A 20067-nucleotide genomic window follows, 5' to 3' on the forward strand; every position below is an offset into this window, starting at 1 on the left:
AGTCACCTAATTGGTTGCCGTTTGATTTCCAGCGGTCGGAGAAATGACTAGGAAAAAGCAGTGTAGCGGTTCATCGTCATGAGGCTCATGTACTCCCATCGGTATGTACGTACAGTACGAAGATTGAGGTGGAGGTTGTGGCTACGAGGCCAATGCTCACTGGCCCAAGATGCAAAGCTATAAGGTTAGGAGTATCTAGAACATAGGTGGATGAGAATGAGGACTAGTAGGAATGTCGTGGACATGCAGGTTTTTTGACCCTACGAGCGACATGCCACATTCAGAAACGGCCCTTGCCAAATCGAGCCAATACAATTGATTACTTCAAGTTCCGGTTGGCAGGAGTTCTGTAGCAACATCATATGACGAGGACGACGATGATGATGGCAGTGATGCGCCGGTGGAACTCTAAATCTTTTGACTCAAAGCGTTCGCAATCCTGAGGTTACCATGCTGTAACACTACGTGGAGAATACCCTAAGTGTATGTAAAAAGAAAAATAAGTAAGAGAGAGACTCACAGCCAAACTCAGAAATTTTCTTCTTTTTCCTGTTCTTTTTTTTTTTTTCCTTTTTGCACCTATTTAATAGTTCAGAGAGAATTCCGAGGTCGGGTTCCGCGGGGACCAGAAAAGGAAATGGGTTCAAGTTCAGGAGTCTAGCCGTATTGGTGGCTATTTTCGGAACGGCTCTTCCATGAGGGAAGAACATAATCTGGGGGCCAAGTGGGATGTTTTACTGGTACAGGATTAAAAACTTAACAACCCCCCCCCCTTATTGGCATACATAAAAAAAATAAATAAATAAAATAAAAGTGGGACTTTAAGGACGCGGAGAAAGAGAGATAACGGTTTCCGATCCATTCTCAATTAAAGAATGAGAATGGATAATTGAGACGGCAGAGAAAACCCAGGCTTAAGTCATTGGTGATTGCGTCGTTACGGGTACGCTGGTGTATTGGGAGTAGCCGCTGAACGATGGGCTTACGGCCGAAGATCCCTGGCCAGTGGGGTGGTAAGGCCACGAGTATCCAATGATAGTAAGAAAGACCCACCAGAACTTTTCCAATTGTGGCTTAGATCCCCTCGTCTATCAGGCAGACATCCAAGACGACTCAGCCTCCATCGTTGTCTTTCATCTTCCAGACATATCATCGAATGTCTATCTCCATCGTCTCCTTCAAAGTCCCATATCTACAAGGCTTCAATCCCTCCGACCTCCTGGTGCCTTTTCTCAAAAATTGACCCTCTCTCTTTAGTCATTACTATACACCAACCGCTAAGGGCCCTGTCAGACAGCTTCCGCTCCACGGGGCGCCTATCCCCCTTTTGTAATTCTCGATTCGAATGACCAGTTATCGCTCTATACCCACTACCTCACTTTGGCGTCATAACAGTACCAAGAATAGTAAGAACCGCTCCTCAACTCCAACTACCCTTTTCTTGTTATTCTATATCGTCTTTTATTGCGCCCTTTTCGTACTGTGCTACGGGTGGTATTCTATAGAATGGCTACTTATCAATGGACCGCTTAGACCCTAAATATCGACAGCTATTGTTGTGAGCGTCTCTTCAACCATGTCTTCCGCTCAGCCTGTCGACGAATCAGACCGGCGTCATCCTCGACGTCGAGTACTTAATCGCCCCCCTCCCTCGCTCTCGAGTGACTCGTCACCCCATTCACTACCGTCAAATTTGCGCTTGGTTAAAGGAGAAACTTTCCACTCTTCCAACCGACCTCGGTCCGATCGTGATCCAATATTAGATTTAAAACTGTTACCACGCCGCTCACCTACATGCCCTAAAGCTTTGGAAGCTATAGCCGCCGGCCAGCGGCGTATGGCCCATATTCTTAACCGCTTCGATCTTGACTCTCTTTCAAAGCACGACTCATCGGAACCCCGAGACGAGCTCCCTGTTCCCCGAGGTATCTTGAGGACACACGTTAAATCCCGTGCTTCCACAGGGGATTCCACCAAGCAACCCGAACCTACGCCACAGGAGCCCAAGGAGTCCCGCAAGAAGATTCGAAGGGTGAATCACCATACATCCGATAGTGGCCTGGGCAGTTCTATTGGCAGCATCGAAACCATGTCATCTACTAAAGGCAACGGTACGTACTTGGTGACAAGTCATTCTTTGTCCGCTATGGGCTAATTCCCTGATAGTGACAGCTGGCCAAGTGTGCCAAGCTAGCGTTGGACACAAACTGTCTGCTACTGCCCGCGTTGAGATACAGGGCCGTATTCTGTTCCCCCTGCTTATGAAGGACAAATTCCAGCTATTCCATCCTCTTGTCCGATGCGCCCATCAGCAAATCGAGAAAGACCAGCTCAAGTGTCTGCGTGATGTTGAGAAAACCCTTCTCTTTTCCACTCCTGTAAGTTGACCGCCATAATAACTCACTGAGCATCGCTTATATCGCCTATAGGACGTGAAGGCACCTACTGCAGCCTGGTACTCCTTTTGCCGATTCACGATTCACTGCCTTCACGAGACTTCTGGCTACCTTCGGGGCAGGGATTTGACCTTGCCCAACGATGTGCCATATTCGAACAACTACTTCCTCGACCTTATCACCCAGATCAATCGCTTCGCCAGGATTCGAGACGCAGCCCGGTCCCGACAGGACTCTGCAACCAACGGCGAGAAAGCCACTAAGTCCATGTATGTTCATGTCTGGTTTTTGGAAGATGATGGCTGATTTCAATAATAGTGAGCCCCGACTCACCCTTGAGGGAGGCATGTCCGAAACTGGACGGCCTGCGGAGCTTGTTATGCACAAGGATGGCAAGTCCATTTCCTTGCAGACAGGAAAGCCGTACGACGAACACGCCATCCCAACCTTCAAGCGTACCTTGAGTGTGGAAACGGTAGATGAGGGAGTTGAACGGTCCATGGCCCGCCGCAAGAAGAATGCTCCCCCGATGGATATCAACCAGAAGTGCCAGTTCTGCGACAAAGTCTTGAAGCGACCATGTGATCTTACGTGAGTCCACATTCTCCTCTCATCCAATATGTACATGCTAATACATAGTAGTAAACACGAGAAGACCCACTCTCGTCCTTACAAGTGCCCTGAAAGGGGATGCAAGTATTCCGAATTGGGCTTCCCGACTGAGAAGGAGACGGAGCGTCATTACAATGACAAACACTGCAAGAACCCCCGGTTGTTCAGATGCCATCAGCCTGGCTGCACTTACGCATCGAAGAGGGAGAGCAATTGCAAGCAGCACATGGAGAAGACGCACGGCTGGGTGTATGAACGGACGAAGAACAACGGCAAGAATAAGCCTGTTAAGCAGGGATCCGCTCAGCCTACTCCCCAGACCAGCGGTATCCCATCTCCTGCTGCCTCCAACCCGACAGGCGACTTCTCTACACCCACGACAGGCCCCACTGTTTCCCCTAGTGAGCCTCCTATTGCCTTCCCTGAGGCAATACCGTTCTCATTCGCCGACCCACCCGTTCCGACCCAGACTGAGGACTTTCAATTATTCTCGAACAGCCCCACTTCGCTTGGCGGTTCTCCCTACCATAATATGAATGATGCCCAAGGGTTCCCACCTGGCGCAAACTTCGACTTGAACCAGCCCCAAGTGCCTGGTATTGGAAGTCCTGCCTCCGGATCGAGCGAGTTTCTCACACCACCCTCGGGAAGCACTCACTCACCTTTTGATCCTATCAATCCATTCCCCGACAACTCGATGTTCTCATTTGAGCCGTACATGCAACCTAAAACCGAGGAGAGCTTGTTGTTCGTGAGCGGCGGATTTGGCGATGTGCCTAGCATGTTCGAGCAGAATCCCATGGATTTTCTGACCGACCCAATGTACAACTCAACCTTCATGGGCTATGAGACTGTCCAGCCTCAGCTTGAGGCCAATCCAAATGCGCAGTTTGGACTAGATGGTTGGGATGATTTCATGTGCAAACCTGACCAACCTTCCATGTAGAGTGGAAGACCAGGACTATAGTCCTGTTATTGATGCAATGCTGTCTTATGGTTTAAGGCCTTTCGCTTTTGTTTTAAAAATATGTGCAATACGCATGGTGTTTGGATAGGGGCCTCGTGTATTAACGGCTTTATGGCGGATTAACGGTGTTCGAATCAGCAAGAACTTGGTATCATTGGCATTGGAAGTTTTCATCACTATTTTTCAAGAAACACATTCTATTCAGAGCAACATCTTTTTGCTGTTGACATTCTTTTGTATCATGGACATCGAAAGCTGCATGTTACTATTTTAAGGACACAATCACTATTTCCAGAACGTCCGTCTAATGGTTGGACGACAAATTGCTAGATATCTACACTCTTGTCTTGACTAGGAATTCCATATTATCGTCTAAGATCATTCGTCATCCTTATCCCTCGTAGTCCGTAGTCAGTGTATCCATGGAGTGGTGTAGAACACCTTTATACAACGTCAAATACAGTAAACTTCATGCTTCATAATATTTATGTTACGGGATTGAAAAAAGTCATCTACCGATATTTCTCGTAGAACCCTGCCTCCTCCATTCGCTCCTTGACCCTCTGGATCGTTTTCTCATCGTATAAGTCTTCCGGTTTCTTCTCGCCCAAGAGAACTTCCTTCTCGTGTTTGGCACTTTCCTCCTTAGTCATACACACAAGGTCCATCAGCTCAAACGGAAGGAATTTTTGTCCTTGTTTCTCCCACTCAGGGTCAGGCACAAACCCGCGAGCTGGCCGCTCCCATGGAACGAGAATGAGTCGGCCAGGAAGGCCGGTGATAGCACTCTTTCCTCGCCAGATCTCGTCCACAAGGAAAACGACGTCGTCCTTGGTAATTGGAAGACGAAGGCCAATGACATGTTGACCAACCTCAACTCTAACCAACCGCTCCATGAAGCCCTGGGTAGCCGTCTGGACCGAGTCATATATTTTATCCTTGCCTTTCCTGGCAATGCTGTAGTCTCTCGGGTATCCTGCAATATCACAGATGACATGGTTTGCCACGGTGTATCCAAAAACTGCGGGCATGGTTCCAAGAACAGGTAGGATTCGTGCGCGGAAGTCTGGCAGAACGCTGAGCTCGCCAACCTGGCCCTTATTGAACTCTTCCTCTGCAAGTGGCAAGAGGCTAGCCTTGCCTGGGCCGGGCTTCTCCGTTGAGAATACTACCGGAATACCTGTGCTTACTCCGAGGATCTTAAGACGTCGGCGAGTGCTGCGCGAGAGAGGATCGTCCGTGCTGGTCGAGATATCGCCTACTGTTACGCATGTAGGGTCAGACTTGCATCCTGCGCCCATTGAAGAAATCACGGGAATCGAGTGTGAATGGCAGTAATGTAGCAGCTCGACCTTGGAGGTGATGTTATCGATACAGTCCAGCACGTAGTCTGGCTTTCGTCCTTTATCACTGTCGTCCATGGACCACGGTGCAAGTAAATCGTCGGCAACAGATCCGCTAAAGAGTTCGTTTCGGCAGTCAAACTTAGTCCACGGCGTAATTTGTTCCAACCGTTTGCGGATGCAGTGCACCTTCGGCGTACCGACGTCAGCAAGCGTCGCGAGAGCATGTCGGTTTAGAGAGGATAATGTGACTTGGTCGAAATCAATCAGTCGTATCTTAGAGACGCCCGACCGGGAAAGGGAAGCTGCAGCATGCGATCCGACACCTCCACATCCCACAACTATTATGAATGATGAACGAAGCTTCTCAAGACCCTCATCGGTGAGGAAGACACGATTACGGGCAAGTTGCTCAAGGATAAGCTCTAAGCACAAAAGAGGGTTAGCTAACAGGCTCAGACAATTCCTACGAGATATACGTATTTACCGTCGTCGTAGTCTCCCAACTGCGCCCTGCGCGCAAGCGCCGCACTGCGCTCATCTTCCTTGCTCAATTGTTGTACAGGGTCTGCGCCGCCGAATTTGGTAAGCTACATGCAGCGTTAGCAGTGAAGAGCGTATCATGTATTGCGCAAAACAAAATACCTTCCCGGCAATATGTTTCTCATCGATACTCGGAATAGAGGCTTTCAATTCCTTGACGGCTTCTTTCCTTTTGAGCGCCTGATACCCAAAGATAGCTCCTGCAACAGCGGCCCCCGAGAGCACAGCCGTAGCAGCAAGCTGTGTCTGCTGGGAGCCAGCGTGCCGCTGTATCCACGAAGACATTCTAATAATCTATCTCTTGCACCTTCTCTTCCCAACCTTATGTGAGTTCTAAGTTGAGCGCGGCGGACAAACGTCAGTGAACAGTTCAAACGATCTAGGACTTCGTTAGGCCAATGACATAGATTGTAGGAGTGAATAGTTCTGGTGGGAAAAAATTCTTTTCCGAGATCAAGAAGTGCTTACCATTGCGACTTCCAAGATAGAAGTGTCTATGCCTCATACGTAATGCCATAGAATTTCTCGGAGTCTCGCCGGCGGCTACTATACAGTCACGTGCAACCCCCCTCACAATTAGTTCTAGACAAAAACAGCTCCTATCCCTTCCCTTTCTCAGCAAGTTGGTTATCTTAATCTGGCCGGCAAACCAGGTAAGTGATGCACTTTTACTCTACTTTCGAGTTCGCCCACTGACTCAAACGTGTACAGATCTTGAGAATGACTACTTTTCTTAATCCCGATGACGATAACCCTTCACTAGAGCTTTTCATGACACCTGCGTATCGCACGATACAAGGCGATGGACTTTATCCTTCGCACCGTCGAATGGAAGAAGACATCATGCTGCAGCGTGAGTGACTGAGACAAGAACAGAGATCTAAGGGATTATAAAAAGCAAGTCTCTCGTACCTGTGGCGATGTCGCGTTGCGTTCACATAGTTGAACACGATATATCTTCCAAAGCTCCTAGCCTATTTTTTTCAATGCTTAAAATCTAGAAGCTGGGCTGTGCTTACAAACTTTTATCTCCATTATCGAAAAATCGTGATTACTCAACTGCAAGCACTGAAATGATTTTTTTCGATTTACTAACATCATCTCTGAAATTGTTCTCCTCGAGATTGCTCTCCTTTTATCTTTGATTAACCCACCCCAGGCATAGCAGGCGCATATACCTTCACCCTTCTATGACCACCAGACACCCCAAAGCTCCTGAGCAGACTACTCCACATACAACATGGCCAAAGAGAGAGAAGCAAAAGACTCTTCTGACTGTCTTTGACATAATTTACTTTGCTCACTAACAGACAGACGCTGTTTGTTCTCCTATATGTTTTTCTTCCCGTTTTTCTTCAAGGCGTTCATAAGGTCATGATTGCAAGCCCGGTGACGAGGTGAAACCAAAAGCCAAAGTTGTATGGTATCCGGCAAATCCGTGTGCAAACACGGCTCACAACAGCCTGGAAACCGATGAGAACCAGAGAGCTAATCTGAGGGCCATCCACCAATCTAATTCCTTTGTTTATGTTTTGCTCTATTAGTAAGGAAGGCAAGTTAAAGTCTATTGTTATCCTATCTACATGAATTATCTTCAGGAAACTTCACTTTATAAAACATCGATCGGTACAATTCATCTCGTTGCTGGTTCTGGGAATGATCTTTGACTTGGTCATCTAAATGCCTCGGAGCCTGGCCCACAAGGATATAGAATGCAGAGTATAGTACAGAAAAAACAAGCACGCTTGGGAGGCAGATAGATCATTCGCTCGCTCGTGAAACCAAAACCATAGAGGTCAAGTTGCCTTTGCCAGTCGCGTAGAACGAAGGACGCTACGGGCCCAAAGCCAGATTACTACCTAGCCTACGAGAGCCTCTGTTCGTTGAATCATAGCCTGACGGAATTTCATCCATTAGATGTGCATAAGATTTCTCAAAAGGGTATAGATATCTTCTGAACAGATAGATTGACACTTAGTTGGAGTCTATCAACTTCTAACGGCTAGAGCCAAGCAAGAGTCCACAGCGCGGGCAAATTCGGCCACTTCTCCTGCCAGGCCGCAAGAATTTCCGGGACCTTCTCATCGAAACTCCTCCGAGCTTCACCGGTTCCATTTTCCCAGCCTTCAGGATTATTCGCTTTGCGTTCCTGGACGGCAGCCTCGTTGAGCCGATTAGCTAGTTCGAGAATGGCCTTTCCTCCGACTAGGGCTTCTTCGTGGTTATCTTTAATATCGACATTGAATACATGGACGGGTCGGTTGAGGAGCGATCCTTTATTCATAAGATCGTCAACAACGGCATCCCAGCACCGCTCCTCACAGGTGATAATGACATCGACCACGCCACCCTCGGTCCCCAAGGCGCCTTTGTCGCCTTTCGAGACATGGTCCACACGGGGCATGCCTGGAACCCAGTCTTGGAAGCGCTCCGGGCCCCATTTCAGGTTCCGGTTGCGTTCGAGCATGTTTAAAAGCCCATTGTTACGATAGAGCCTCTCGTCCTTGGAGAACAGTTCCTCGTACATTTGAGAATACGAAGTGGTATTGAAATTGTACACATTAGGTTGCGTAATAGATGGGCCTGGCAGACGGACCAGGGAGCCCGTCCCAAAGGAGATAACAGGGAAGTGGGATGGTGCAGTAGATAGACGGAGATGGGCTTCCATCGAACGGTTTTGGTTCGATGCGCACACCGTGCAAAATCTAAGTTTATAAGAGTCTGACTGCTGCTCCTGAATGGGTGCGGCTGCAGTCCCGTCTGAAGACTCGGTCTCCGTTGATGCTGCCATGGCAGGCTCAGGAGGCGGAGGGGGAGGAGGCGGGGGATCCGGAGTTGCAGTGCCCGCACTAGCTAATCGTGGATCATAGGCCATGTTGCAAAGAATTATACGCAGACCAACAGAAGGTTAAGTGTGCGTGTGTGTGATAAGGGGAAGGGTTTAGTAAGAATCAAGGAGGCTGGAAGATGTGTTCACTAGTAGGTCCCTGCAACGACTACGCGGTATTAGCAACGTCACACAAAACCACTTCGGTGAGTAACGGCAGCAGAAAAGCGAATTGCATTGATTCAGAAAGATGAAAAGCGTATAAATAGGTTTATCCGCATAATGTTCTCGGACAGCTCCAATAATAGAGATCATCATGTAATTGGAATAAGAAGACAGGCTAAAGAAAGGAAGGATGTCCATACCTTAGAGGGTCGTCGCATTATCTGCAATTTAGATCTATTACCTATATTTCTGCGGCTGCGTTTGTGATGAGCAAGGGCCGCAGCCCTGGAAGGTAAAGAGGGAAAGAAGAACTTTGGGGGTATTTTGCATCCGCGTCGAAGCTTTTGTGGTCACGCGCGCTTAGTCAGCAGTAGCTTTCCCGAGGCTTCCTCAGGACCTCAGGGATCCATACCAGCGGGTGCCTCAAGGGAGGTGTGGGGCCGAGAACGTTCTTTTTGTACTCCGTAGAGATCAAAGACTCCAAGGGCTTGTTGGTCTCACCTCTTGATCTGCAAGTATCTTTCTAATTTGTACTTGTGACAGATGAGAGGAAGTCTATTGGACTATACAACTACTACGTAGCCCGTTTACTGCCGTACGTATATATCAGATAAGGAACGTATGCAAAGTCACATAGTTTGAGTGAGGGGCAACGAAGTGAATTCTCCAGTGGAAATATCACCCGGAATGCGCACCAGGAGCTTCCTTGCGTTCCAGCGTAACCTCACTGACAAGTCGCCCACTCAATAACCACAAGAGAGTCCAAACTCCAGGCCAGCTGTTCCAGGAGAACTAGTGAAAGAGAAGGAAGCGCGCGAACTCAAGATGAAGGCAGCCTTACTCGTCGTTGACATGCAAGAGGACTTCTGTCCACCCGTAGGTCGCCTTCAAAATCTGCATCGTATTATCTAGAATGTCTGACACTTACGCATTCCCAACAGAACGGAGTTCTTCCAGTCCAGGAGGGGCGCGTAATCGCACCTATTATAAATGAGTTGTTGGCACACCGGGGGTTCGCGGTACGGGTGGCCACACAAGATTATCACCCAGCGGACCATATCTCCTTTGCCAACAGCCATCCCCCTCCCAACAACCACCCCTTTGAGAGTGTGATTACCGTGAACAACCCAGCCCCGGGGAAAGGGCATGAAACCAAACCACAAAACCTGTGGCCGGCGCACTGTGTTGGGGAAACCAGGGGAGCTGAGATCATCCCCGAGATTCATACCAGTAACATCGACCTGTATGTGAAGAAAGGTATGCACTCTCAGGTGGAAATGTACTCCGCGTTTGCCGATGCTTTTGGGAATGTTGATCCTTCTATTACGGCTCAATCGGTGGATGCCGACCTCCAGGACTTCCTGTCCAACAAGGGCATCACGGACGTCTTCGTGGTTGGACTGGCGGGCGACTATTGCGTTAAGCATACAGCTATCGATGCCGCGAGGGTAGGCTTTAAAAGTTACGTGGTTGAGAATGCCACCCGGTGTGTTGTGCCGGGTTCGGGTTGGGACGGGGCCAAGCGGGAATTGATGGAGGCTGGAGTATCCATTATTCAATCAAATGGCCCCGAGATTTCTGGTCTCGAAATCTGAGCTCGCAGATCGTATGGTTCAAATGTGACTGACCAGGGCGGGCTCTTTCTGGATCATTGTTTTGAGGATGGCGGTGTGTTTCTTGTTAGTTTAGCCATCATCGACCTATCGTTAGGTAGTTACCCGAATTGAACGATTGGTTTCAATAGCACTGTAAATAGTTCAGCTTGATATGGACATGTCCTATATACTAATGCAAAATGTGTTCCCAATTCCATTGATACTGTAGCGAGAAAGATAAACGGTGTACCTTCACACGAGGGCCACTAATGCAACGGCCCCAACGCTACAACCTCTTCTAGTGATAATTGTCGATGTGATAGACTAATATGCCAGGCCATCTGAGGGGACTTGGACTAGAATCGAATCTGATATCATACGAACTACCAACATCTCTCGATGATCCTCGGTATACTGTGTAATTATAATTATAATCGATACGAAGCTCGCGGCATGACAGGTCTCCACTGTGACGTATGTCCGCGCATCCCTTCAATGGCGATAACCAACTACAACTCCAATGAGCGAAAAGGCCACCACCGATTAGAGGAGCCCCTAGCTAGGATAAGATCTTTGATTGCCCGTCATGAAACAAGGGCGTGTGGCAGCCGTAAGCCGACAATCCCTTCTTGAATGGTTCCGGTGCGTGGGTCATATACCGACGATCCTCGAAACCGTCGGTTGCCACGCATGCGGAAGCAATTCCCGACCGTTATTAGGTATGGGGTAATCAATTCACATCTCCTTTTCTTTGTTTACTGCCCCCATTGTTCCCACGCAATAACTTATCCATACTTTGTCTTTTGTATCTGCTAGAGGTTATACACTGGCCACTGGATCTTGTATGTACGTCATGGCGACCACGCTTAGACCTTCTGCTTCCGCCACGGCTTTCACTTTCCTCGATAGAAAGTTGGAAGCGCCCGATGTGAGGGCTGCTACGACACTCTCGCATTCAACTACCAACCTGTCGGGCGAATCCTTGCCGTATTGGCTGGTCAACATCTCTCCTGACAGATGGCCGGTTGAATGCCCTAGCTTTCTCCGTGATATCTGTGAGAAGAATATCCAAATACTGTCGATTCCCGACGAACAATATGAGAGACAAGGGTGGGAACTAGTGAAGGAGATCGTCCGTGAGTGTTCGACAGTGTGAGTAGGAGGCTTTTGGGAACCGCATCTAATGATCTAGGAACCAATCAAATCGATCGCTTCCAACGCCTTCCCAGCGATTTGCGAAAGTACCTCGAATACAAGGAGTGGATTGTCGCCGAGTATGGATCAGTCATGCGGTTTGTTGTGAAGGAGCGACTACGTTGGGGAGAAGGCAGTCCCGACGACCTTAAGCCCAGAGGGCGTCCGTTTGAGTTTGACGGTGAGTTCGTGTTCAATCTCGCGCGATATGGATCTCTGTGACACAAGTCGCTGATATGACAGTAGGGGATATTCGAATTCTATACAACGACTGGCCGTACGGAATCGAGAAAGATATCGTCCATTTAGTGGTGTGGACCAAGTTCGAGCTGGAAGATGATCCGGTGACCGACGATCTGACACTGCGGGCTAGACAAGAGATTGATGACTATGTCAAGAAGACGTTCTGCTCGCGAGTACCATCAGAGAAAGTATGTATCCCGTGCGTGCGGCGGATATGATTTCTGCTGCCTTCGTGATTCCGTCCCATGGTCAAGTGACGACTGACCATCATTGCAGGTCATCTGGTTCAAAAACTGGAAGTCTCTCAAGTCAGTGCATGCGGTAGAACACTTCCATGTTATGTTATATAAACCGGATCCAGAATTCACAAAAGAAATCACTGGAGGGGATATGCCGATGGTTGCAAGGATGTGAGAGTTGCTTAGTACCTACTAAGTAATAGGAGGTACTACTTGACTGTTGCTGCTTTAAAGCGAAAGAGATCCCGTTTTCTTTTTCGTGTTTTTTCCTCCTTTGGCGCTGATTTGGATTGGATATGTTTCGGGTCAGGCAAATTATGCTTGTTTTGGTCTTAGTGCCGTCCAGGGTCATGATTTTTTTTTTTTTTTCTTTTTCTTTTCCCTTTTTCTTTTCTTTCGTTTTGTTCCCAAATGACTATCTCTCAGTCATCTCATATAGATGTTAAAAGGATAGAGTCAATAATCCAAGACCACGATTCGAGGGATTGTATGTAATATGTATACATAGTAGTAGTAGTAGTAGATCAATGGATCGGTACAGCACCAGTACGACGTACTGCCAGCTGAAGTACTCCTGTAATGGAACGTTAATGGAACAACTTCCGAAAGCTATGAAATACTGTGACTGGCTACGCGACGTAATCCCCACTTGCCAAGATGGACGGTCCCTCCTCTACTATCGATGGAGCTCTCGAAGGATCGGTGAGAAAAAAAAACTTCCTCTGGTTGAGCATGTGTCCAAGGGGACATTCTCTTTGGCTCCGTGATTCTACACGCCTCTGATCATGGATGATTTCTTTTAGCTTAGATCTATCCTTATTCAGAAGAGGGGTACATACATACATACATACATACATACATACATGCATACTGCATACTAGATAAAGTAGTACATACACCACTGCGACAGGTTCTGTAGGTATCCGGGTGAGTGGTGGGAAACGAAAGATGATGATCTTCTGTTGAGATTCATGCATTCCTTTTTCAGAGGACATCTTTTCTCTCCCTGTTCTCCAGTATCCACCGCAGCTTATATAAATCGTAACCCACCTCAACGTGTACCCGTTTTCTTCTTTCTCGTTTTTCTTTTCTAATAAAAGTTCCCCTTCATTTTCGAAGATTTCTTAAGGACAGAGATCTGGGTTGTAGTTCCTTGTCTTTCTTTCCTTAATGAACCAGATTGGTATCAGGTGATTGACTTGCAGTCTAACAAACGCCAGTGTTCTTTTTTAATTGATTAGAGAAGGAACAAAAACAGAAGAAAACGAATACGAATTTAAAAGATCCCCAACGCGACTACTACTACTACTACTACTACTACTACGACGACGACGACGACTTCTATTCTGCCCCAAGCGACAAAACAAAAAGAACTCCCTTGAGTTCCATTCTTCAGGATTATTGATTGGAATTGAAATTCAGCATTATACTGTACTGTACTTGTTAGTAGGCAGTCATGGCCATACTCCCGCATATCCGCCGCTCGTCGTCGTTGGCGAGTCCTGCAACGAGTAAGTTACAATACATACTTGAACTTTACAGACTTTAAACGTCACCTTTCCGCCAAATTTTTTTTTTTTTGATTTATTTTATTTTATTTTTTGTTGTATTTCCCTCCCACCTTCGAAAACGTCATCCCCTCTCTTTACTCAGTCTTTCCCCCTCCGCCTTCTTTCCTTCCACCCCATACTTTGCACCATACATACACAACATTCGTCCATGCATACATTCTTATTTTTGTAATCCTTTCTTTTTTTTTTTTTTCTCCTCCCCCCTCAACAACACATAGTTGGCATCCCAGCATCTTTCTGATACCTCTTCACTCCTCCCCTCCCCTCTCATCATGTCTGCTGACTGGGGCTCCTTCTTCAATTCCTCAGGTAACCGTTCATCCACGGATGAGCCCAATGTTGTGGCCGGGGATGATGACACCGAACCCGACCAGGGTAATGGTACGTAGAAAGAACGAAAAACCAAAAAACGCCGTGAGAGAACTCTCGTGCGATGACATCTCCTAGGGAGCTTAAGATGCTGACCTCTCAAGTCCTGTCGCACATTATCAGCCAGCTCCGCCCGGGAGCTGATCTGAGTCGGGTGGTGCTGCCTACCTTCATTTTAGAACCCCGGTCTATGTTGGAGCGGATCACCAAGTATGTGCTATAGCTATCGGTATTGTGTTGCTCAGTACTAATATCACCTTGTCGCTAGCTTCATGGCTCATCCGGAGACCCTTCTGCCTATGCCCACTGTCGATGATCCCCTCGAACGCTTCGTCTCCGTGGTCAAGTTCTACTTGAGCGGTTGGCACATCAAGCCTCCGTATGTCTGCTCTTGTGGCTACCCATCACTCGGGTGAACCGGAAATTCGCTAACACTCTACAACAGAGGTGTGAAGAAACCGCTCAACCCGATTCTAGGAGAAACCTTTACTGGCTACTGGGATTATCCGGATGGAACCCGCGGATACTACATCGCCGAACAGACCTCCCACCACCCTCCCAAATCGAGCTATTTCTTCATGGCGCCCGAGCACAATATCCGGATAGATGGGACGCTGATCCCCCGCAGCAAATTCCTGGGCAACTCGGCCGGAAGCATGATGGAGGGAATCGCCGTTTTGCGCTTTTTGAACCGCGGTTCGAACAAGGAGAAGGGCGAGCGATAGTATGTTTCGCCCATGTCTTCCTCTGTTCATGGTGCTGGTACTGACGTCAAATTTAGCATCTTGACTCAGCCGAATATGTACGCCCGGAATATTCTAATCGGAAAGATGAAATACGAGCTGGGCGACCACAGCTATGTCAGATGCCCGGAGAACAATCTGGTTGCCGATATCGAGTTCAAAACCAAGGGCTACTTTAGCGGTTCCTATAACCAAATTGGGGGCACGATCAAGAACAGCGAGACCGGTCAGATATACTACGAATTGTCGGGTTATTGGAACAAGGAGATGTTCATTACAGATGTCCGGGTATGTTTGTCCCCCAAATAGCATTTACCAGCCACGGATATCTAACTGGCGCAGACCCATAAGAAAGAAATTCTGTTCAACGCAAGCACCGCTACCCATACCCCTCCCCAGGTGCGACCCATCGCACAGCAGGGCGAACGCGAGTCACAGCGGCTGTGGCAGACTACCGTCAAGGCACTCATGGAGCGGAATCACGAGGTGGCCACGGATGAAAAGACGAAGATTGAAGATCGCCAACGAGAAGAAGCAGCCAAGCGGGCCAATGACGGCGTGGAATGGCATCCGAAAATCTTCCGTCCGGTTCAGGGAGGTCCTGGTGGCGCCGACGAAGGCGAGGAGGATCTCGATTGGATCATCAACGCACAAATGTAAGTCTCCACAGGCGCACGGGTTGATTTAAACTCACAGGTGTTGCAGTGACGCGCACAACCCCGAATTGGCCACCAAGCAGATTTTATCCATTGCCCCGATCTTAGAAGGCCAGACTGAGTCCTCTCAATACAAAATTCCACCTCACAAAGCGGGGCATGAGGCAGCTCCACCTGACCACAACGGCGCCGCCCCGAGTGCAGTTCAGCCCACCTCCGTAGTAGGTGAAAAGCTCGAAGAGGTGCAGCGCAAAGACACGCGAACGTCGGACGTCGACACCTTCGTGGACGCCAACCCGTGACCGTATCTCCGTGGGGATACGTGTGACGCGCATCTCGGTGGTTTAGTATCTAACGACCGCATCTCGAACCAAATACAGGTCTCGGAGGGTCAATGAGATGATAATAAAAAGGGGGGGGAGATTGAGAAGCGAAAAAGAAATGGTAGCGTAGCCTGGAATTACAAACGTGGTTGGCCTGCGGTGACGGAGCGATTAAAGGGACATGACTGACTGACTTAACCGTACATCGGAAGGTACTGTCGGACCCTATGACTCCAGGCCCTTGTCGTTCAAAACCAGGTTTCGACCGACGTGCCCTACCGCACCTCTACTGGATACCCAATTGAATATTCTGTCTTTATAATTAGTATATTACATGGCAAAAATAAAGGGTTGGCTGGTCGGCATACAGATAGGAGTATAAGAAAGGACGGATGGGAGCATATAATCTGTCGAGTTTCTATTGTGATGTGAAGTGGTTATCCTAATACGCAGTTAAAGAGTCGTGCTCCACAATATAACCAAATACTTTTAGTTTGATTTTCTTCTAACCATGCATGGTGAATTAGATATGATTCTAATAGATTGCATAATGCATGCGATATAATTTAATATGGTACATTAACTCCACTGGTATCACGTGTAGTAACCACCAAGACAACCGACACGAGCAACGCCGGAACCACCAACACCAAGAGACAAAATGCAGATACTCAACGACGACAGAGAGAGAAAGAGGGCACGCAAGGACGAAAGAGAAGCAGGGAATCAAGCAGAGAATAATTCCCCTCTCTGCCCAGCACCCCTCTCCAATTCCCGTCGTCGATTATTCTTACTCGCAGACCCACTGCCCTCTCTTTCCTCCCTCGCCTCCTCCTGCTGCGCCATCTGCTCCTCGATCTCCTTCTCCGTATCCTCCCGCAGGCCCAGAATATCCGGCGGAATAAAACTCATCTGCACGCTCGGCGCGCCCTGCATATACCGCAACTGCTCGTGGATGGACTGGACAAGTCCGGATAGGTAGCTGCGCGGGTTCTTATTCTCGAGCTTGCGCATCTCGCTCAGCGGCGGAAATAGCGAGTAATCTGGGCCGAAGTGATTGCGGAAGGCGACGGTTTCAGGGATGTTGGGGTCGATGGTATCCTGGGCGTCGATGAGAATGGAGGTTTCGTGAGCCCAGGCGCGGGAGACGTTGCGAGGGGTGTAGCCGCCACCGCCCACGACGAGGAGGGGGAGGCCGAAAGTTTTGACATAGGCGACGCAGGCGCCGTGGGCGGCGACGTTGAGGTTGAAGCAGCCGAGGCGGTCACAGCCGAGGGAGTCGGCGCCGCACTGGAGGACGATTGCGCCGGGTTGGTAGGTTGAGATGCAGGAGCCAATGACTTCGCGGAAGAGGCGGATGTAGGATTCATCGTCGATGCCGTCGTGGAGGGGGACGTTGACGGCGTGGTGTGCTCCTGGATTCAGTGGGTGGGTGGGTCCGGTGCTGTCTAGGGCGCCGGTGCCTGGAAAGAAGTTGTCTTTGTCGTATTTGTGGAAGGAGACGGTCAGGACGCGGTCGGTGGACCAGAAGGCTTGTTCAACGCCGTCGCCGTGGTGCACGTCAATGTCGATATACATCACGCGCGGATGCAGACGGAGGAGCTGTAGGATGCCGAGGACGATGTCGTTCACGTAGCAGAAGCCGCTGGCCTCGGCCTTTTTGGCGTGGTGAAGACCGCCGGACCAGTTGATTGCGATTTCAGATTGGTTGTTGCAGAGCTTCCGAGCAGCGTCGATGGAGCCGCCAGCGTAGAGGGAGCAGTAGTTGTACAGCCCGTCGAAGATGGGGCAATCGTCGCCGAAATTGAAGCGCGCAATGTTCTCGCCTTGCTCTGGGTTCTCCATATCGCCGGGAATGACCTGGCGGAGGAAATCAAGGTAGTCTGTTTTGTGAAACTCAGCCATTTCTTCGTAGGTCGCTTCGCGAGCGAGATACAGGTCCATCGCGTGGTGCATGCCGTAGGCCATGACGAGTTGTTTGGTCAGAGTCAGACGCCAGGGTTTCATCGGATGCGATTGACCGAAATGGTGCGGTTCGACAGCTGGATTAGCGTGCCAGGAGACACGGTAGCCTTTGGGGCGAGCGATCCCATTTTGTTGGCGTTCATGGATGGTCTTGTGGTCGAGCGTGAGGGTGGGAGTGGACGAGGAGGGAGGGGCGTATTCTTGGACGATGGCAGAGCGTGCCATGATGTGAATTGGGGATGAGGGGAAGTGAAGAGCGAGGGCGGGAATAGTAAGGAAAGAGAAGAGATGTCAGGTATAGAGAGAAAACAGCCCCACTAGGAGAGCATTCTCAGAACATTCTGAGGCGGCAAAAGTGGAGGAGCGAAGGCGACGGGAGAAGTGAGAAGGTACGATAAGCGGAAGAAATCCCCAGACGTCGGAGTGCCAAGAAAATCCCGAGTTATGCCCGAACCTTACTTGAGCTGTTCCCGATGTCGGCTTATACGGCAAGATTTGATATCATCGTTCGTTTCTCTCCATTGGGGGCAAATGAAAGAGAACTTTGTCATTCCGATAGCTTAATAAAGCTTGTCGGGGATTTTCCTACTATAAGAACCTTTTAACTGCCGACCCTGTTACCCGGTGTAACTCCCTCTTAGTGCATATACAGTTGTGGATCCAGGTCGTCACCTTTAAATCTTTTAGTAGTCTCAAACCAAGACTGTTATTGCCCAACCGGTCCCTAAACTTAGCCTCAATCAACTACATCCTACGTCCTATCCCCCACTAAATCCCTGCAGCACACACGATGCCGATGGTAACAGCAGCTACTGGTCTTCGACGCACCCTTGAAGACCCAAACTCGTTCGTCGTCGCCCCCGGTGTATATGATGGCCTCTCTGCACGGATTGCGCTCTCCGTTGGCTTCGACGCCCTGTACATGGTAAGTTAAGTTCGCCGGTCCCTCCACTTCCTCTCTGACTCTTATAGACGGGTGCTGGTACCGCCGCCTCTGTGCACGGACAAGCCGACCTGGGAATCTGCACTTTGAATGACATGCGCGCCAACGCCGAAATGCTCTCAAATCTTTCGCCGACTACACCCGTGATCGCAGATGCTGACACTGGGTACGGTGGTCCGATCATGGTCGCCCGCACAACCGAACAATACTCCCGCTCTGGCGTAGCAGCTTTCCACATCGAGGATCAAGTGCAGACGAAGCGCTGCGGGCACCTGGGCGGGAAGATCCTTGTGGACACCGAAACTTATGTTACCCGCATTCGTGCGGCGGTGCAGGCACGACAGCGTATCGGTAGTGATATTGTGGTTATTGCCCGGACAGACTCTCTTCAGACACACGGTTATGAGGAAAGTGTAGCACGTCTACGAGCGGCGCGGGACGCTGGCGCAGACGTAGGTTTCCTCGAGGGAATTACGTCCAAGGAAATGGCAAGGCAAGTGGTGAAGGAGCTGGGTCCGTGGCCGATGCTGCTGAACATGGTCGAGCATGGGGCGACTCCGTCGATCTCGGCGGCTGAGGCCAAGGAGATGGGATTCCGTATCATCATTTTCCCGTTCGCTGGTTTGGGACCCGCCTGTGCAGCCATGCGCGAAGCAATGGAAAAGCTGAAGGCTGATGGTATTCCGGGCTTGTCGAAGGAGATGACTCCGCAGATGTTGTTCCGAGTCTGCGGGCTAGATGAGAGTATCAAAGTCGATGCGGAGGCTGGAGGAGCGGCATTCGAAGGCGGTGTTGATCTGAAGTAAGAGTCATGCCGCACTGTACGGCAAATGAGGATCAAATGTGACCATATAAGCAACAGCGTCGACTATTATCATTTTGAACTAGGCATAAAAACGAGCTCGACCAATGACTCTGTATTGCATGATATCAAATCCAGAGTTTTTGTTCGCGTTGGGATACTCTGGTCACCATTTCTGTCATATCTCGCAAAGCTCCCGTATGACGTTCCAGGATTGGTATGCACGGTGCGTGTCAGACAAGGGCCGCAGGAAACTAATGCTTAGCTTGAGCACATTGCCCCAGCACTAGACCTAGCGTATTTCTTCTTTGGTCACGATGCCGCGTAACCAGCGTACGATGTAGTATAGATATTCAGTGCTATTCTGGTCGAAGAGGTAAAATAGAGTATGGTCTTTGTTTGGCCTTGCGCGACTTCAACGGTGAGCAGTAGCGACCTCACCGATGATTGCAGGGCCTTACTATAAGACAACTGCAAAGACGCCCCTGGCCTGGGATGAAATGGAGCTGCAGGCGATGCCAAGATCACTATATGAAGCTGTGTCACGGCTGATAGCCGTCAGGTCCGTACA

General features: G+C 49.3%; 8 protein-coding genes across 8 annotated transcripts; 5 read left to right on the forward strand and 3 right to left on the reverse strand.

Moving 5' to 3' along the window:
- Window positions 1–1576: 1576 nt before the first annotated feature.
- On the forward strand, window positions 1577–3954 carry ace1 (putative C2H2 transcription factor (Ace1); the record flags this gene model as incomplete). Its single annotated transcript, XM_032057949.1, has 5 exons — window positions 1577–2111; window positions 2167–2378; window positions 2430–2665; window positions 2715–2987; window positions 3039–3954. The coding sequence occupies 5 exons, from the start codon at window positions 1577–1579 to the stop codon at window positions 3952–3954; spliced, it is 2172 nt and encodes a 723-aa protein (XP_031908525.1).
- A 468-nt stretch (window positions 3955–4422) lies between these two features.
- Window positions 4423–6490, reverse strand: BDV38DRAFT_261042 (tRNA threonylcarbamoyladenosine dehydratase). Its single transcript, XM_032055986.1, has 3 exons — window positions 5964–6490; window positions 5806–5908; window positions 4423–5743 (listed from the first exon to the last, which is right to left on the reverse strand). The coding sequence occupies exons 1-3, from the start codon at window positions 6144–6146 to the stop codon at window positions 4488–4490; spliced, it is 1542 nt and encodes a 513-aa protein (XP_031908526.1). The 5' UTR covers window positions 6147–6490; the 3' UTR covers window positions 4423–4487.
- Window positions 6491–7863: 1373 nt separating this feature from the next.
- ssuA (RNA polymerase II subunit A C-terminal domain phosphatase) lies at window positions 7864–8736 on the reverse strand (the record flags this gene model as incomplete). The annotated part of the gene is made up of 1 exon (XM_032060921.1): window positions 7864–8736. The coding sequence occupies one exon, from the start codon at window positions 8734–8736 to the stop codon at window positions 7864–7866; it is 873 nt and encodes a 290-aa protein (XP_031908527.1).
- A 583-nt stretch (window positions 8737–9319) lies between these two features.
- BDV38DRAFT_209975 (nicotinamidase) lies at window positions 9320–10648 on the forward strand. Its single transcript, XM_032052595.1, has 2 exons — window positions 9320–9729; window positions 9795–10648. The coding sequence occupies exons 1-2, from the start codon at window positions 9679–9681 to the stop codon at window positions 10446–10448; spliced, it is 705 nt and encodes a 234-aa protein (XP_031908528.1). The 5' UTR covers window positions 9320–9678; the 3' UTR covers window positions 10449–10648.
- Window positions 10649–11301: 653 nt separating this feature from the next.
- On the forward strand, window positions 11302–12299 carry BDV38DRAFT_287702 (GIG1 family protein; the record flags this gene model as incomplete). The annotated part of the gene is made up of 4 exons (XM_032060922.1): window positions 11302–11584; window positions 11641–11823; window positions 11889–12073; window positions 12162–12299. 4 exons carry the CDS (start codon window positions 11302–11304, stop codon window positions 12297–12299), a joined length of 789 nt encoding a protein of 262 aa, XP_031908529.1.
- A 1463-nt stretch (window positions 12300–13762) lies between these two features.
- Window positions 13763–16248, forward strand: BDV38DRAFT_261050 (OSBP family protein). Its single transcript, XM_032055987.1, has 7 exons — window positions 13763–14076; window positions 14169–14274; window positions 14333–14443; window positions 14510–14788; window positions 14846–15095; window positions 15150–15463; window positions 15513–16248. The coding sequence occupies exons 1-7, from the start codon at window positions 13968–13970 to the stop codon at window positions 15763–15765; spliced, it is 1422 nt and encodes a 473-aa protein (XP_031908530.1). The 5' UTR covers window positions 13763–13967; the 3' UTR covers window positions 15766–16248.
- A 14-nt stretch (window positions 16249–16262) lies between these two features.
- On the reverse strand, window positions 16263–18152 carry hosA (histone deacetylase HOS2). The gene has a single exon (XM_032055988.1). It carries the CDS (start codon window positions 17974–17976, stop codon window positions 16513–16515), a length of 1464 nt encoding a protein of 487 aa, XP_031908531.1. The 5' UTR covers window positions 17977–18152; the 3' UTR covers window positions 16263–16512.
- A 389-nt stretch (window positions 18153–18541) lies between these two features.
- BDV38DRAFT_287705 (isocitrate lyase/PEP mutase family protein) lies at window positions 18542–19500 on the forward strand (the record flags this gene model as incomplete). Its single annotated transcript, XM_032060923.1, has 2 exons — window positions 18542–18676; window positions 18724–19500. The coding sequence occupies 2 exons, from the start codon at window positions 18542–18544 to the stop codon at window positions 19498–19500; spliced, it is 912 nt and encodes a 303-aa protein (XP_031908532.1).
- Between the last annotated feature and the right edge of the window lie 567 nt (window positions 19501–20067).

Source organism: Aspergillus pseudotamarii (genome assembly GCF_009193445.1).
Source record: "Aspergillus pseudotamarii strain CBS 117625 unplaced genomic scaffold BDV38scaffold_82, whole genome shotgun sequence".
Lineage (NCBI taxonomy): Eukaryota > Fungi > Ascomycota > Eurotiomycetes > Eurotiales > Aspergillaceae > Aspergillus > Aspergillus pseudotamarii.

Bases quoted from the DNA above. Each gene is read 5' to 3' on its own strand.
- hosA (XM_032055988.1), bottom strand. From the start codon at position 17,976: ATGGCACGCTCTGCCATCGTCCAAGAATACGCCCCTCCCTCCTCGTCC.
- BDV38DRAFT_261050 (XM_032055987.1), top strand. From the start codon at position 13,968: ATGTCTGCTGACTGGGGCTCCTTCTTCAATTCCTCAGGTAACCGTTCA. The intron at 14,789-14,845 runs GTATGTTTCGCC...CGTCAAATTTAG, and splicing joins AAGGAGAAGGGCGAGCGATA to CATCTTGACTCAGCCGAATA. The intron at 15,096-15,149 runs GTATGTTTGTCC...TAACTGGCGCAG, and splicing joins TGTTCATTACAGATGTCCGG to ACCCATAAGAAAGAAATTCT.
- BDV38DRAFT_261042 (XM_032055986.1), bottom strand. From the start codon at position 6,146: ATGTCTTCGTGGATACAGCGGCACGCTGGCTCCCAGCAGACACAGCTT. The intron at 5,909-5,963 runs GTATTTTGTTTT...CGCTGCATGTAG, and splicing joins AGAAACATATTGCCGGGAAG to CTTACCAAATTCGGCGGCGC. The intron at 5,744-5,805 runs GTAAATACGTAT...TTTTGTGCTTAG, and splicing joins GTTGGGAGACTACGACGACG to AGCTTATCCTTGAGCAACTT.
- BDV38DRAFT_209975 (XM_032052595.1), top strand. From the start codon at position 9,679: ATGAAGGCAGCCTTACTCGTCGTTGACATGCAAGAGGACTTCTGTCCA. The intron at 9,730-9,794 runs GTAGGTCGCCTT...CATTCCCAACAG, and splicing joins AAGAGGACTTCTGTCCACCC to AACGGAGTTCTTCCAGTCCA.